We start from the raw sequence: 17390 nt of genomic DNA, 5'->3' as shown, positions 1-17390 counted from the left end.
AACTGAACGGAGGAAAACAAAGTAAGACGTATTTGAAGGTTGCAAGCATTTTATTGTTTATTTGACGCGTTCTCACAGTTTAGCACAGCTGTTGCAGCTGGCTGCTGCGGCTGCAGTGTCGGGGCCTCGGCGCATCACTCGGCCAGCTGGAACGACACCAGAACAGGGATTGTTTATTAGCAACTGCACACGGTGTCGGAGTTACTCGTCACATGAGCGATCGCATGAACCATCTCCAGCGTGTCTACGTTAATTCGGAGGATTACACATGGTCTCCTCTAAAATTAGCTCTCGCCTGCAAACTATTCCTGACCAATATTTCCAAAGGCCGCGCAGTTGGAGCGGCGCTATCGTACGAAACGCGATCCGCATTTGTTTACTGACCTTGCTGCCTTGGTCGCGGGTGCGGACCCGCAGCTTATTGACCTGCGTTTCGGCCATGTCGGCCCTCTCCTCCGCGTCGTTGAGCTCATGCTGGAGCTTCCTGTACTTGGACAGGTTGCAGTTGGCCTGCTCCTCCTGCAGACATGACTGGGGGTTCAATGACCTGAAGACGTGCTCGGTGTATTTTAAAAAGCTATGAGCTGTCCCAGGATCTCGGATATGGCTGATGATGTGGTCAGGAGGTGCAAAATCAAGGGTGACTGCATATAAATGCGTAACGTAACCACTTCAGTAACTGTGCTTTTTTCCCCAGCACTGGTGAACTCACCGCTTCCTCAGTCTGTCTTTTGTAACTCTTCACTTTGACCTGGAGCTTATCGATGAGCTCCTGCAGTCGGATCAGGTTCTTCTTGTCTTCCTCAGCCTGCAGGGAAAAAGCAGGATAACAGATCTTTCTTAGTGAAAAGGGAAGCGGCTGAAATAATCAGACTCGCGTTACCTGGTAGGAGAGCTCTTTGATTCTCCTCTCATATTTGCGCACTCCTTTCTGGAACTCTTGGCTCTTTTTCTGCTCAGATTCCAGCTCGTTCTCCAGTTCTTTCACCTTCAAGTAGCATCGGATCCAGTCAGGAGACATTCGGATTGTTTGCCTAGGAGAATAGCGTCACTCGTTTCTCACCCTGGCCTCCAGCTTCTGCACCTGCTTCTTCCCACCCTTCAGTGCGATCTGTTCAGCCTCATCCAGGCGCATCTGCAGATCCTTTACCGTCTGCTCCATGTTCTTCTTCATCCTCTCCAGATGGGCGCTGGTGTCCTGCTCCTTCTTCAGTTCCTCGGCCATCATGGCCGCCTACAAGATGGCGGACCCGTTTTCATTTGACTGACACGTCAACCAGGTCCCTGGGCACAGTTTAGAGCTTACATCGGTGATGGCCTTTTTGGCCTTGTCCTCTGCGTTGCGGCACTCCTGCACAGCATCGTCCACCTCATTTGACAGCGTGGACAGGTCATTCTCTAGCTTCTTCTTCTGGCTGATCAAAGATGTGTTCTGAAACAGGAATTCATTGAATTCATTCAGCAAAATTACCTGTGGATTAAACTGAGACTTTGAGGAAAACTGTTTTATGCCGCATTTAAGGGTGATTTTCACTTTGTACCTGAGAGTGCAACAGGTTGACTCTCTCAGTGGCTTCAAGCAGCTCGTGCTCGGCTAGCTTGCGTGCGCGGTCATTCTGCTCCAGCAGCGCCCTGAGCTCCTCCACCTCTGCAGCCAGCAGGTTGTTGCGGCGCTCGGTCACCACCACCTGATCCTTCAGCTCCTCATTCTGATGAACAGTCTCATCAAGTTCCATCTGAATGTCCTGCAGTCAGCAACCAGGTTGAGGTCTTATGAACTGGCTCGCTGAGGAAAGACGTCAATGGATGAATCTGATGAAGGCTCACCTTGATCTGAACTTGCAGGTTTCTCAGAAGCTTCTGGGACTCTGCAGCCTGCCTGTTAGCGTGGTTCAGCTGCACCTCCATCTCGTTCAGGTCGCCCTCCATCTTCTTCCTCAGGCGCACCGCCTCGTTGCGAGACTTAGCCTCTGCATCCAAGGTGGCCTGCATGGACTCAAGGGTTCTCTGATGGTTACGACTGCAACGAGAGATGAGAGGAAACGTCAGCAGGGTGTGATGACACATCAGTGAAAATCCAGGTATTCGCAGAATCCCACCGAAGGTTGTCCAGTTCCTCATCTTTCTCTGCCAGCTTCCTGTCGACGTCGGCCTTCATCTGGTTCAACTCCAGCTGGATGCGCAGAGTTTTGCTTTCTTCGTGCTCCAGAGTGCCCTGAGACAGACCGATGGACCTTGGTCAAACATCTGTCCTCGCAGCAAGTAAAAGAAGGTGCAAAACTGCTTACTTCAACTTCTTCCAGAGCAGCTTGAATCTCACTTTTTTCCAGTTCCAGCCCTTTCTTGATCTTCTCCAGTTCATGGATGGTCTTCGCACCCTGACTGATTTGATCCGTCAGGTCCGCGATCTCCTCTGTGGGGGTCAAAGTGTTATTAGATACATTCTAGTCTCTAGTGGAATGAGCTATCATGCTCTACCTTGGAGGTTCTTGTTTTCCCTCTTGACAGTCTCCAGATGGTCCAGGCTTTCCTCGTAGGAGTTCTTCAGTTTGAACAGCTCGGTGCTCAGTCCACGAGACTCTTTTTGAGAGGCCTCGAGCTCTGACTGACACTCCTCATACTTCTGTCTGCACTCAGCCAACACCTGGAGAAAACGAAACGAACACCCTGGATTACTGCGACCAGGTTTCACCTCACAACAGGCACTTTCATCGGTTGTTGATGAGGAGGAACCGACGAACCTTGTCAAAGTTGCGTTGCTTCTTGTCAAGAGCAGTGGCTGCAGCGTTGGCACGTTCCAGGTCAACAACCAGGTCCTCGATCTCGGTCTGCAGGCGGTGCTTGGTCTTCTCCAGGGACAAACACTTGGCGTTAGATCCCTCCACAGTCTCCTCGGCCTCCTGCAGACGCATCACCAGCTTCTTCCTAATGAGATGTAAACGGTCGTTCTTTTAACTGTTAAAGATCTCCTGATTAAGTCAAGCAAACACCAGACTCACTTGGCTTCCTCCAGCTCCTCGGTCCTCTGGATGGCATCAGTTTCATACTTCGTTCTCCACTGAGCCACCTCGGCGTTGGCCTTGGACAGAGCTCTCTGCAGTTCACCCTTGGCCTCCTGCTCCTCCTCATACTGCTCTCTGAGGAGATCGCAGTCGTGTCGAGATGACTGCAGTGCGTGGGCCAGAGAACTTTTGGCCTTTATGGATCAAAAGTTGGAGAGCATTGAGTCCAGCTTCATAGGTTTGGCTACAAGACCAGCAGAGGAGCATGCAGAGATCAGAAGCCGACCTTGTTCTCCTCCTCCAGCTGTTTCTTGAGCTCCTCGACACTCTGGCTGAAGGAGTTCTTGGAACGTTGCAGCTGGGCAACCATGGCTTCTCGCTCTTCAAGCTTTCGGCTCAGCTCACCTTTATGGTGACGGGAAACAGACGCTCTACTATTATTCTGCGAATCAGTCTGAGCTGACCAAGTTCAGATGAAGATCCTCACCACTCTCGGTCTGCGCACGAGCCCTTTGACTGTTGCTGTCGTTGAGCTGCCTCTGGAGCTCATCGACCTTTGCTTTGGCCTCGTTCATTTGGTCTTCATACAGTCGGCAGGTCTTCTCTGCTGATGCCTGCAGATCAGAAGTGTATGTTTTTACTTCCTCTGCCTTCTTTGATTCGGTAACTGTGATCATTTGTGTCCTGTTTCTGGATTTTTAATTGTGTTTATAGTCTGTTCTGTCAACCTTGTTTTTGGACAGTTGCTCCACCGTGGAGGCCAGATCATCAATTTCCATCTTGGCCTCGCTTCGCTCCTTCTCCAGCTTCTGCTTGACTCGCTGCAGGCTGTCGATCTGCTCGCTCAGCTCCGCCACGCTGTCGGCGTGTTTCTTCCTCAGGGCTGCCGTGGTGGCCTCGTGGTGCAGCATGGCCTCCTCCAGGTCTCTCCGGAGCTTCAAGAAATCGGCCTCCCTCTTCTTGTTCATTTCAATCTGGGCTGACGTCGCCCCACCGGCCTCCTCCAGGCGCTCGCTGAGCTCTTCCAGCTCACGAGCCACCTCACTTCGCTGCTTCTCCACTTTGGCCCTGCAAGCCCGCTCTGACTCCAGCTCCTCCTCCAGCTCCTCAGTACGAGCCTGAAAGGAACCATAAATCAGTTCCTGATAATATGTGATTGATCAGTTCTAGAGTCCCAAAACTCGCACCTGTAGCTCCTTTATCTTCTTCTGGAGCTGATTGACCAGGGCCTGCTCATCTTCGACGCGGGTGCTCAGCTCATTCATTTCAAAGTCTTTCCTGGAGGAAATTTTCGAGATACTGTTTATTTGTGTTCATGTGCAATGATGACCTGGAAATGCAGCAAATCTCACTTTTTCAGCTTCTCTTCGAGTTGCTGTTTGTCATTCTCCAAGTCCATAATTGATTCCAAGGAGAGCTTCACATCCCCCTCCAGCTTACGTTTGGCCCTCTCCAGATCCATACGCAGCTTCTTCTCTTGTTCCAGTGAACCTTCCAGCTGATTTGGGAAGTTAACTCAATGTTATACACAGTACATCCCGTTTTATAGCAGCGTTCGCTTCTGATCTTGGTGAACAGACTCACATCATCTACTTGTTGCTCCAGCTTGATCTTGGCTTTGGTCAGAGTGTTGACTTTGTCTTCCTCTGCCTGTAGGTCATCTAGAGTCTGCTGGTGGGCCTCCTGGAGAGCCTTCTTCTCTTTGCTCAGCTTCAGTATGGTTTCATCAAGAGCTGCCATTTCCTCAATCAGGTTCTTCACCTGCAAACAAGGAGAACAAAAACTCAGATCTGAATCCACTGGATGTCTCCTCGCTTGCCCCCCCACCCCCCCATTTTCCTCACCTTGTTCTCAGTGGCATGTTTCTCTTTTTCCACCTTAGCCAGAGTGATCTCCAGATCATCAATGTCTTTCTTTAACTCAGCGCACTCGTCCTCCAGCTTGCGCTTACTAGCAAGGATGCTGGTGTTGATCTCCTCTTCGTCCTCTAGCCTCTCCATGATTTCCTTCACTTTGGCCTCCAGGTGGATCTTAGTTTTGATGAGCAGGTCACAGCGCTCCTCTGCATCAGCTAGGTTGTCTTGCTCCTGCAGGGATGAGGAGAAACTCTAAGCTGGGTGCATCATCACGCCACAGCAACTTCTGTCCCCTTCACAGTGACAACGTACCGCCTGCAGTTGTAGAGCGAGGTCATTCTTCTCTTGGATCAGGCTGACCTGCCTCTCCTCCAGCTCTTTCCGTTTGACCTCGGACTTCTCCAGGGCCTCCTTCAGCTTAGCCAGCTCCTCCTTTAGAGAGGCCAGCTCTTTCTCAGTGGTGGCGCTCTTCAGGAGAGGCTTTATTTTGAAGAAGAGCTTCATCCATGGCCAGTGCTTGACCGCATTGAAGGCACGAATGTTCCACTGGATGATCATCAGCGCATCCCTAAAGAATTAATGAAGGGTGAGTGTTTTCCAACATAATAGTTAATTAAATGATGTTTAGATATATATTTTAAATGACACCTTCAGAGTTACACAAAAAAAACCCAGACTATGTAGTTAATTAAACCAAAACCTGTAGAAAAACCTCAAATGGGGCACTGCAGCCAGGGCACTATAAAGGTGGCACTATAAAGTTATCATACAGTGGATCATTCCAGTCTAATAGTGTGTGCTATTATATATTCTGAGGAGTTTATGTGGCCACTGGTGTTTTGGTGGCTTTTTAGCAAAATAACAGAACATTTTTGAGCAGATTTTCAGGAAATGTTGATAGAGGCCGCTCTCAGAGCACTTTTTTATGTAATCAAAATATAATAAAGCAGATAATTATGTATAAAGTGTAGCGCGTGTGTAGCAACATACAACATGAAAGAACGGGAATGACGACAAGGTCAGGGTGTCTTTGAAACAGGCGAAATGAAGTTCAGATCAAGTAAAGGGAAGAAGGTCAGGAAGATTTATGTGGGAGTTCCCCATCTATTTATTTATGCAGTTACTTGTCCTTGGTGCTTAATGTGTTGGTGCACTAATCCTGCAACCGTCCCCTCCAACATGAAATCATAAACCTGCTGCTGCTGCTTTTGAAGTTTCACGGCTGGGAAAGAGCAGAGTGACCAGGCTGATTTGGTCTCTGGAGAATGGTGTCTCGTGGGCCTAAATTTGGACCCAGAGCACGCTGGTCAAGGACTTCCCGTCAATGTTAAAAGCCTGAGCGTAAGTGTCCACACAAGATAGGGAGGCGGCTGCATGGGTGGGGGGAGGTGGGTGGCGGGGCTGATTACATTTTTGACATGGCTGTGTGTTGCATGACTCTCAAAGGTGAGCGTCTGTGTTTATTTAGAAACCAAAGCCCTCTGTCCGGCGTCCCACGTAAATCCTCTGTCACCCGCCACATATCCCATCAATGCACTCACTGAGAAGTGCAGGCGCCATGGACAAAAGGGGCCAGAGGCCATCGGGCAGTGGGGGGGGAGGGTTGTATTTTTAGGGAGGGCCGAGGCAGCTGCTGCTTGACACATGTCGCCACCTGGCTCCGCAGGACGCCATCGGCATTGTTTAATTTAGAGAGTGTGAATGGAGAGAATGGCCAGAGACCTGTAGGAGTGGTGCGTGTGTGAAGGTTGAGTGGAGCTCTTATTAAGAGTTGAGGCCACACACATGCCTGGTGACCATAGAAGGGCAAGCACACGCCTCACACACGTCGAAAACACTGCCCTTGCATGCCGCACATACTGGAGCGAGGGAGCGAACACTAAGGTATAGTGTATCACACGCTGAAAAACTCGCAGCTGATCGTGTTGCTATTGAACCTGTTCAGAAAAACAACTGCTGGGGGGGAGGCTTTTTTTTTTTAAGAACTCGTGTTTTCACCTTCCAGCGCGGGGTTATGTTCAAAGGCTTTCCCGCATCTAGAAATACTTCCTTTATTCATTTAGGCTTTTAAAAAAGGAATTTCTGGACAAAGATTAAAGCCACCTTGACCTATTTTTACCTTCTTTCCGTCATCTTCCTCAATTCCATCCTCATTATTTTGCCTCGAGCAGCTGCCTGCAGCAAGGTCAGGACTTTGGCCAAACGCTCGTCCCTCATCTCCTCGAGGTGACCCAGCAGACCAGCCTTAAAAAACACCTTTGTGATGGGAACAGCGCAAAGGAAATGTCACGAGAGAGATTTCCAGGGTGTGTCAGCTGATTTTTACGAAGCGTGTCTTCCCACCTTTGTGTGTCCAAATCGGTACTGGTTGTGGTCGATGTCCAGTGTGCTCAGTAGCTTCTCTGCACCTTTCCGACTGTCCACGAACTTATCATCGGGAATAGCCTGAGGGTTCAGGATGCGATAACTAAATACAACAGGGAAAGAGTCGGACTTTAGTCAGGATCCAGAATGAAATAAAGACTGGACTGAAGTTGGGCTGTACCGCTGTTTGAATTCAGCGTAGAGGATTCGGTTTGGGAACCCCTTTCTGCAGATCCTGATGCCTTCCAGAACACCGTTGCAGCGCAGCTGGTGCAGCACCAGGAATGGGTCTATGATTCCTGCACAGAACAGGTACCAAAGGTGAGCCTGTGCTCCCACAGCGAGCTGAGGTGGTGGTGGTGGTGGTGCCGAGCGTTACCTGGAGTCTTGGTCTCGTTTGGGATAATACAGCGGACGAAGTGTGGCTGGGTGCTGCGCAGGTTGGTCATCAGCTTGTTCAGGTTTTCCTGCAGCGTCAGAGAAGCAATCAGTCACCCAGCACAGAAATAAAGCTGCTGGTGGATTTGGATCTCCTCACAGGTGACGTCCTTGGCGTGATGAGGAGAGGAGCCAGCACAGACTTAAAGTGATGTTCATGTGATCATTGCCCTAAACATCACTGCAAGTCTTAACTGCCTCCATCCCAGCTTTTCCCACTCAGAACTTCGGACAGCACGCGTCAACATTCGACCCCCGTTCCGACCTCCCTCTCACCTTGTGAACCTGAGACACCGTCTGGAAAGAGGCGGCCTTCTTCCTCTTTTCTTTGATTCCTGTCTTGTGGTCGGACGCTGTGAGAAATACCAGCACTTTAATTTGGGGAACAAACTGCTTCCTGTATGCTGAAACACGCTCCGGTGTTGATCCATACCTGAGTCTGAGCCCACATAATTCTCATACAGACAAGCGAGCAGCTTGTTGGCAGACTTCTGGAAACAGGCCACCACCGTCTCATTTAGTGGATCTTTGTTTTTGTCCAGCCATCCAACAATGTTATAAGGCACCTAAAACAGCAGCAATTAGCAAACTGAATTCCTAAAAACTCTAAAAACCTCCTGGCAGCTCACTTACCACTCCAGCGTAGTGGACCAGCTCAAAGTGGGCCTCATACTTGCGCTTCTTGTCCGGCCGCGGCTTTTGGAAATTAGGTGACTTGCCGATATGATTATCGTACAGCTTAGCTTTGAAACTGTAGTCTGTGGCCTTCGGGAACATGCACTCCTCTTCGAGGATGGACATGATGCCCATTGGCTGGAGGGAAGAAAAAGAAATCAGTTCATACTTATAGTTTATTCTATAAGTGGGAAAGGCTCTATTCACCTTCTCTATTAGGTCAATGCAGGCTTGGAGGTCAAGCCCAAAGTCGATGAACGTCCATTCGATCCCCTCCCTCTTGTACTCCTCCTGCTCCAGGATGAACATGTGATGGTTGAAAAACTGTTGCAGTTTCTCGTTGGTGAAGTTGATGCACAGCTGCTCGAAGCTGTTGAGCTGCAGCGAAAGAGGAAGCAGCGTTCAAAGGCGGGCACGAGCACGAGCACGAGCACGCACTTATCTTTTTACCGCCTGACTTAACCACGATATGGATCAACCCACCTCAAAGATCTCAAAACCAGCAATATCCAGGACTCCTATGAAGTACTGGCGAGGGAGGGAGGTGTAGAGGGTCCGGTTGATGCGTCCCACGAGCCACTTGAACATGCGGTCATAAGTGGCTTTGGCCAGAGCGCCGACGGCATAGTTGACCTACCCAGAGGGAAACACATGCTTCTATGGTGGGTAATGATCAAGATGGCCTAGCATTGAAATGTGTTTTTAGGTCCAGGATCTCACCTGTTCGACATTCTGTCCTTTCACCACATACTCATTGCCCACCTTCACCCTCGGGTGGAGGAGGCCTTTCATGAGGTCAGCTGAACTGACGCCCATCAGGTACGAGGCCTTGTCGGCACCTGCTGACCAAACGCCAGAAGCTAAAAGTCTGACTCTTATTTCTGCGTCCACGCGCACCGAGGGCGACTCTTACTTTCGGTGCCATCGGCCTCTGCCTGCTCCTCCCGCTGCTTCTGCTTGAACTTCATGTTGCCGAAGTGCATGATGGCCCCGACTATTTTGTAGCAGCCGTACTTCTCATCGGGCAGGAAGCCGAGGATATCCATGGCGTGCTGCGAGGAAGCCGCCAAACGTCATCTCACAGCTTCGCAGATCGAATGAACACGTTTCAGTGAAATGCAGCTGAATATTAGAAGCTCTTACATCTGTTGCCATCAGCTCCTGTCCGTCATCCATGCTCTCCACGGTGGTCACGCCCTGGGAGCAGAAGTGGTAGTCGTAAGGGTTGGAGGAAACCAGCAGCATGTCTGCAACAAAGGGATTAGACCGTGAGGAGGCAATCGTAGACGTAGACCAAACATCCGTAGTGGACGGCAAGGCTAACCTAGCAGTTCTGGTTTCTTCTGCGACATGATCTGGTAGTAGATGTGGTAGCTCCTCTCCCCAGGCTGCTGAAATATCACTCTGGATTTTTCCAGAAGATCTGAAGGACAGATTGATTGTGTGAAAGGGTGACGGAGAGAAGAAATGTTCTTTTGAGGGTTGGCTCACATATGTCAATATCGGCCGAGGCTAATTTGCCAGTATGCCCGAAGTGGATCCTGATGAATTTACCCTGTTGGAAGAACCAGTGGAACGTTTCAGACCTGATCCGTTAGCAGCTCTCACACATCATGAAAGTGTGTCAATCCGGCAGGAAAAAACCCGGCACTTACAAAACGGGACGAGTTGTCGTTCCTAATTGTTTTGGCATTTCCAAAAGCCTCCATGGCAGGATTTGCCTCAATGATCTGATCTTCCAGGGTCCCCTGAAGGAAAACACGGGCAAATTGATGTTGCAAATATATATATGTTTTCACCTAAAATGGGTTTTAGCAATTGAAACTCACCCCTGTTTTGGTGGCGGGCCCTTGCTGCAACAGAGAAAGACATGAAGCCTGTGAGGTTTGTGCCATTTTTATAGCTGACCAACACAACCACAACCAAGGACAAATATTACAAACAATCTGGAAATTAGACAAAGCCAAGGCGGGAAAAAATGGCCTTTGTGTTTGATAAGATGAAGTGTAGCAAATGAAAAGGGCGGGAAAAGGTAGGAAAAACTGACGTGAAACAACACATTTGATAGCAGCTCAAAGCCAAGGAAAAGGAAAGGGGGGGAAAAAGGACAAAGAAGAGAAAAGGAAAAATAGTTTAAAATCAACAAGAAGGCAGAATAAAGCAGCTGCAGGTGGTGACACATTAGGGTGGAGACATGAATGCAGTTCTCACATTCACCATTTTTAAAAAAGGGAAAATGTATGAAAATGACTTCAGGGGAAAACACTGAAGGATTCCTGGGATCAAAAAAAATGAAAAGGAAAAACAAAAACAAAAAAAACGGTGCAAAAATGGGAAATAAAAAAAATATGGGTTGCCACATCAGCCTTACTCCTTTTTTGGCAGTTGTGTCCCCAAGAGCTGCCACAATGGCAAAATACTGAATGACACGTTTCGTGTTGACAGTTTTGCCAGCACCGGATTCTCCGCTATAGGAGTGTGAAAAAAAATAATAATAAAATGTACATACAACAGGTCAAAAGTGGTCACAAAACTGGTGTAGAAAATCCAAATCAACACAATACACAGGAGAGAAAGTCAACAAAAAAGTGAGGAGAGATTTCAACGGGAGGGGGGGAAAAAGGAGGAAAAAGGAGCGAAGATGTTTACGTGTTGCGCGGCTGCTTCCCCTAAAAGGACAGACTTACGTGATGAGCATAGACTGATTCTCACGATCTGAAAGGAGAATAAACAGAGATGAAAGGACGATCACCTGTCTCCACTCTCGCGCTCATTGGCAGATTTTACGCGGCTCACTTCGCAGCATGTCGTTGTACGCGTTATCTGCGATGGAGTAGATGTGCGGAGGAGACTCGGAGCGGCGTTTGCCCTTGTAGGCGGCGACCACGGGGGCCGTGTAGACCGGCAGCCATTTGTAGGGATTCACCGTCACACAGAAGAGCCCCGAGTAGGTCTGAGGAAACGAGGAAAGGAGGAAACGAGGTTCAGTCGAGACGAAGCCTGCGTGCTTCCCACGATCGTGGCGGCGGTGGACTCACGTAGATCATCCAGGCCGAGTAGCGTCTGCGCAGGTTGTACAAGACGGACGCCTCGTTGAGGTGCGTCAGCATGGCCATGTCCTCCATCATGTCGTACTTGGGAGGGTTCATCTGCTGGATGTCACCATCCTTTACCGTCAGAGTCTGTGAACACCAGAGGGAACGTTTCGCTACACGTGCCTAGTTTCCTGCGGCCTTCTGAGCGACGGTCACCTACCCTCCCATCTTTGGTTTCAACGATGACTTTGTCACCTTTGAGCTCCTTGATTTCAATCTCGATGTAGGCTTCTTTATCGTCAGGGATCCAGGCTCGTTTCTTGCCTGATCAGCCAAAATCAAGGAGTTACAGCAATGCTCCAAATATGTGGCAGAAATAAAGAAGCACTTAAAAGCTCCATGTAAACTATAATTTGTTGAACGTTTGGACTTTTAGAATTTCAGACTTGAAAATTGCGAGAATAATTTGGTCTGTGTATCACATTCGCTTTGTGAAAATTAAACAGCCAACAATATGAGCCACAGTTTAAACCCCTTTTAAAACACCCTACCGTCAAAGGCAACGGTGCGCGACGTCAGCAGCTCCTGGTCGGACTTGCGTAAATACGGAGCAGCCTCCCCGAACTCCGTCGTGTCAAAGAGCGGCATGGTGGCAACTCCGCGCCGGTTCCCAAAAGCCCGAACGCAGCAGAGACGGACGAGGAGGGATTCCTTAGCTAAAAATAAGTAAGAACTCTGCAGTTGTTTCAAGTCGTTTTTTCAGAGTTGCAGCTATTTCTGCTATTTCGGCCTACACGCTGGATGAAAACACACAACACTCTTTTCGTGCCAAAGATCAAAATAACATCCACAATCACAGAAAAAAAAGAGAAACAGAGTGTTAACTGACACATGGCGGAGAAGTTAGCAGTAATACTACACTTAAATAAGGCGTATTATTAGTCTATAATAAGATTTAGAGGTTCGTCCCTGCGCGCGTAAAGTGCGTAATAAGCGACCTACCTAAAAGTTGTCCACTGACCCCGGGGCGATCAGAACGAAATAACAGCCTGTGGAGATGGGGTCTTCCTTTATACCGTGTTTCTCAAGGTCACGGTCAGTGGACATTTGTCACTGATTAGCATATGCCACCACCTCCGGCGCCCATTGGTGCGGAGCGCCTGTCTCAATTGACACAAAAGGAAAGCTGCGTTTTTGTCATTGCGCTGAACCCAAGCCGGCTATTTTTGTATCTCAGTGATTTTATGCACTGGAGAGGATTGCATCAGGAGCATCCCGGCATGGGCAGATTTAGTTTTTTCGCAGTGCATTTTGAAGGACTCATCAAGTGGTGAGTTGTGTCAGCAAACGGAAGAAAACTGCCAGAAACCCATTTTTTTGGAGACATACCCATCTATAGCATAGTTATTTTATAGATTCCACCGTCACCCTTCTGATAAATAGAGGTGAAGCCCCCCTCTCTGTAAATGACTGCTGCTTATGAACTCATGTTGCCCTTAGGTAATCGTCCTGCAATAGTGCCAAAAGAGATGTTTGCTATTGTGTGGCTAAAGAGGATGCAACCTTAGAAGAGCTTATTTCAGGAGCGGCACGGCATTAAACAGGCTACTATAAATACACATCATTATATTAATAGAGATAAACATGGCGCGGCTCTCGATGCGATAAAAAGCCTGATTTCGGTGAAAAGAGAGGGACAGTTTTTACGAGTCTAAGGAGCGGTTACAGATTCTGTGAAGTTGCAGGCAGCAAAGGTGTTGCACCAGCAGCCTCGGCCCTAAACCAAATGATGGGCTGTCTCTTTAGTCACGCTACTGTCAGGACGCGGTCTGTGTTCCTGCGCACGGGAGACGTCTTTCTGGACACTGGCTATTTCTTGATGAAGTGTTGCGTTCGGGTGCCTGACTGACCTCACCACATCTGACCTTCAGAGCAAGGGGAGAGGTTGGTGCCTGGTATGAGAGCAGGGTGACAGTGCGGCACAGGGTGGGGAAGGGGTCCACAGTTTCTCAGAATAGACAAAGCCAGAGTCCAGCATTCCTGATAGGGAGATTGGCTGTTAGCTGTTAGCGGCGCTGGAATCTGCGAAAGCCACACGGATGAGGCAGCGACTCTCGGGTGCTCGGAGTACGACGGAGCGCCTAAAGGGGAAAATAACCCCTGTGGAAGTTTTTACGCGGCGGGTGGCCATCTTTGTTGATGCCGCTTATCTGTTGCTGTGGCAGATTGAGGTGTTGCCCGACGGCTCCAACTTTCTTGGACATCAGCGAGATAGAGCGGGCCTGAACGGGCCGGAGCTATTCTGGGACGAGGGGCTCTTCAGAGAGGCTGTTTTGTGTACTGTCTCACATGCTGCTCCATTTGAAAAGCTGGCATGCTGATAACACATGAGGAGGAGATGAATCCCAAAGTCCCCATAGCTGCTGGCTTTAAATAAGTCCGCATACTCCTGCACCAAAACACACACACACACACACACACACACACAGTGAGTGTCGTCCCCCTGCACATCTCCCTGCGCTGCTACACTGCAGATCAGTGCAACAGCTGATTTCTAGCAGCTCTCTTTACGTCCCCTGTGCTCCTCAAAATCATTTAGTCCTGAATGCAGCCAAGCCCATCGGTGTTTTGATTATCAGACATTTGTCGCCGCTTGAAACGACCCTCCCAGATAAAATGACCAAACCGACAACCAGCTGGAGTCCCGAAAACACTGGAGCACAGTCCTCGGCGCGGTCGCAGCGATCGCTGGCCGACCGCGCGGTGATGTGCGCGCGAGGAGGCGACATTTCGGGCATCAAGATTTGATCTGGGGGTCGGTCACAGTTGTTTTAGATCATCATGCACCGGATGCCAGCGGGCTTAGGCAGGGAGATGGAGAGAGATTTGGAATTATGATTGCAGCCATTCCCAGTAGAGTCTAATCGCAGACGACAGTCAGATTCCTCCATCAGCTGCAGAGGTCCTGCTGATAACCTGAAGCAGGACTTTCAGAGGACAGAGGAAAAGATCCTCTGGAAGAGGAAAAGGGCGAGATCGTAAATATCTGAAATATCTGTAAAATATCTATAAAATTAAAAGAGTTGATTTGTATCAAAAACAACTGATTTACACACAGAAAGAAGTTAACAAAAACTAAAAAAGATCAGAATTTTCTTTGGCCAATTCTTCCTCATGTTCTGATGCAGAAAACCTGTAGAACTTAAGATTTTCAGCTTGTCGGACCATGTTTTTGTTCTCTGGCTGTGACCTAAAATGGCCCGTGAAGCCTCGTTACCTTTCAGATCTAAGCATCGGTGGACAGTGGATGTTTCTGTAATCACACGACTGCCCACAATACCTTGCAGCAACTGCGTGGGCTCAGCTCTCAGCCGTCGGTTCGTCAGAGTGGAGACGGGCTGACGCGTGGCACAAACGCACACTAAAGCCTCAATTACCCGAACGCGCCGGCTGCACCTCGCTGACACCCGCCCACACGCAGGCTTCAGTAACCCAGCGGAGTTAATCAGCCTCTTCGTGAGCCATTGTTGGGGAGTTTAATACCTCGGCTATTAACCTCTGGCTCCAGACAATACCCCGTCCCTCTTTGTGCTAAGTTGTGGTCTGGGTCAGTGGGCCCGGCCTGCCCAACCAGCCCTACCCAGAGTATGCATGGCAGCTCTCAGCTGTCTTTCTATTTCAGGAGCGCGGAGGCATACCTCCACCCAGCTGGGGCATCAGAGACAATGGACGTGCCGCCTTATCCAAACACAGGCCTGCAGACAATCTGACGCACTCCGGGATCCCTGCGGGAGCCACCCTGTGGCCCCCTGCTGTCAGGTGAAGCAGAATGAAAGGGTTAGCAAGGCTGCGCGTCAGCCTGGAGCGTGAAGGCTGTCTGATAAACTGTTCAATAACAGAAACATTCAGGTCACATTGATCGTCTGGTGTTCCGATGCCATCAGGACTCCAAGTTTCCAATGGAAATCACACTTCCTGGGCAGCCGTACGGACTTCAGCTGCTCTGCGCAGCTATAAACAGACTTGGAAGGAAAACTTCCAGTTCAGGAAGACCTTCAGTTTGTGACCTACAGCATCTCGCTGTCAGAGGGAGCACGGCCTCGTCTGATTTACGGTTGGTCGTGCCGGTGCAGGTGGCAGTGAGCGCTCGGCCTCGGGTGTGCCGCCTGTTGCTGTTCTGGGTGCCCTTTCACAGGTCACACAGGCTCTGGGCCCCCATTTGCATTAAACATTCACTCAGACTCCCTCACACCATGAGTTTTAGACGTGGACGTGTTTGCCAGACAGAACCCGAGCACTTCAATTAGTTGCACTTCAATTACCCCCCCAGTGCTTTAAATGTATTTTATCCATGTTGAAAACTCATTTAACAGAATTCTGCTTGTACGTAAAGTACATTAAAGTAATGTCTGGTGCATTTGAAGCCAGAGGTCTAATCTGAATATTAGAAATGTATAGGTTGTTCTTTTGTTTGTTGTTTTCTCTCTTTTATGTGTGGTACTCGCACGACAGGTGACAGTGAGTGTGTGGACCAGCCACCTCATGGTTGGCCGCAGAATCTTTTCCTAGGATGCTGAGCAGGAGTGTAAGCAGGTGAAAAGCGTCCTTGGGGGGGAAACTCTGCTCGTGCTTCACTCACTGAGATGTAACAGAAGGATCAACTTGGCATCCAGAGAAGTGCTACTTCCCGGCAGCAGGCCAGACCCTCGGACAGCTGACACCCCGAGTGTGTGCGTGCGTGTGTGTGTGTGTGTGTGAGAGAGAGACAGAATCAGTCCTCATCTTCATCCACACTTCACAATACAGAAATGTGTGTGTGTGTTGCCATCTCTTAATTGGCAGTGTTAGAATAGTGTGAACATCAGTGCTCGAGCTCTGGTTCAAGCCTCTTACCTGTGCATGAAGCCAGAATTTAAACAATTGGAGGGATTCAGACACAGGGCAATGGTTCCCTCTGAGGAGGCGACAAAGGCACCTTTTTACTATAAAAGCAGCTTTAAAATTAGTACGAAAATAACCAAATTTACCTCGTCGGGAACTTTTGTGGTCCTGTGTACCTCTGCCCCCTAGTGGTATATAATCATACCTACATACTGTAGTACTATCAGCCTTTGATAATTTAAAATTATATATCATCACCATGAGTCACATACTACCATACAATAATAAAATATATTAAAAAAAGACAGCATGTGAGCTTGCAAAAGCTAAATAATGTTCTTAAACAAACAGTTCAGTACATTATAATGTGTTGCAATGGGACCTAAAGTGGATGAAAGAAGACCTCACGTCAACATGCTCATCATTATTGGAGATGTCAAATAGATCTCAGATCTCACATTGATGCGTTTTTACAAGTAAATGGATACAAATTTAAAGTTATGGGGCAAAACAGATATTGAGCTAAAGAGACCGAAGGTTGCAGATGTTTTGTTGCTTATGCCTTCAGGCTTATTTCCCCATTTGTGATTTGTAGTGAAGAGAACGGTCAGAGATAAGTCATCGCTCAGCGTTTTTGTTTCCCAGAAAATTCTGGGTAGATAATGGCTCTGTTTGCTGCTGGCTGAGCCAACATGTCTGACAGCCTCAAAGGAAAACTCAGGAAACTGTTGCAGGATTTACGTTCCATTCTTGTGTTCGTAGTTGTGGAGTACAAGAATCACCTGCAGACTCCACTTCTCTTTCTCTGAGTTCCCCCTCATTTGTAGCCATGGCTACATAAACCACTTATTTTTGACTCTAGCTTTTAAACTAACCTTGGCTCCAGTATGTGACCAGTAAGTGTGTGAACTGCAGCAATATGAGGACCAAACGCGCATTATTTCAGATTATTGAATGATTTTAAAGAAATGGCCACTGTGTCCATCATTTCTGTTAATTTTGAGTCTTCTCACACTAGTTCTGCTCCAGTAAATGTTCTTATTTTAGTCAAAATGTAACAGTAAATTTTGGAGAGCGGGGGGAGGGAAAGCTGCAGCAGAAAAAACAAACTTCCCAACCTCTGATCTTCACACACATAT

The 17390-nt window shown here is 48.7% G+C and overlaps 1 protein-coding gene across 1 annotated transcript; it reads right to left on the bottom strand.

The window, feature by feature from the left end:
• Nucleotides 1–31: 31 nt before the first annotated feature.
• Nucleotides 32–12530, bottom strand: myh7ba (myosin, heavy chain 7B, cardiac muscle, beta a). The gene is made up of 44 exons (XM_057029008.1): nucleotides 12373–12530; nucleotides 11922–12086; nucleotides 11591–11694; nucleotides 11374–11517; nucleotides 11132–11288; nucleotides 11023–11050; nucleotides 10707–10803; nucleotides 10165–10188; nucleotides 9991–10083; nucleotides 9827–9890; nucleotides 9660–9758; nucleotides 9479–9582; nucleotides 9249–9387; nucleotides 9056–9174; nucleotides 8819–8968; nucleotides 8543–8713; nucleotides 8294–8473; nucleotides 8094–8226; nucleotides 7937–8013; nucleotides 7602–7689; nucleotides 7404–7521; nucleotides 7202–7325; nucleotides 6978–7114; nucleotides 5171–5426; nucleotides 4847–5089; nucleotides 4587–4763; nucleotides 4355–4500; nucleotides 4190–4280; nucleotides 3731–4120; nucleotides 3490–3616; nucleotides 3289–3407; nucleotides 3000–3196; nucleotides 2742–2925; nucleotides 2479–2644; nucleotides 2289–2413; nucleotides 2100–2215; nucleotides 1828–2020; nucleotides 1542–1745; nucleotides 1307–1432; nucleotides 1064–1234; nucleotides 884–988; nucleotides 713–808; nucleotides 385–519; nucleotides 32–146 (listed from the first exon to the last, which is right to left on the bottom strand). The coding sequence occupies exons 2-44, from the start codon at nucleotides 12016–12018 to the stop codon at nucleotides 135–137; spliced, it is 5826 nt and encodes a 1941-aa protein (XP_056884988.1). The 5' UTR covers nucleotides 12019–12086; nucleotides 12373–12530; the 3' UTR covers nucleotides 32–134.
• Between the last annotated feature and the right edge of the window lie 4860 nt (nucleotides 12531–17390).

This window comes from Takifugu flavidus, chromosome 4, assembly GCF_003711565.1.
Source record: "Takifugu flavidus isolate HTHZ2018 chromosome 4, ASM371156v2, whole genome shotgun sequence".
NCBI lineage: Eukaryota > Metazoa > Chordata > Actinopteri > Tetraodontiformes > Tetraodontidae > Takifugu > Takifugu flavidus.
Note: the sequence above shows the minus strand (reverse complement) of the source record. Positions and strands in the feature narration are given on the sequence as shown.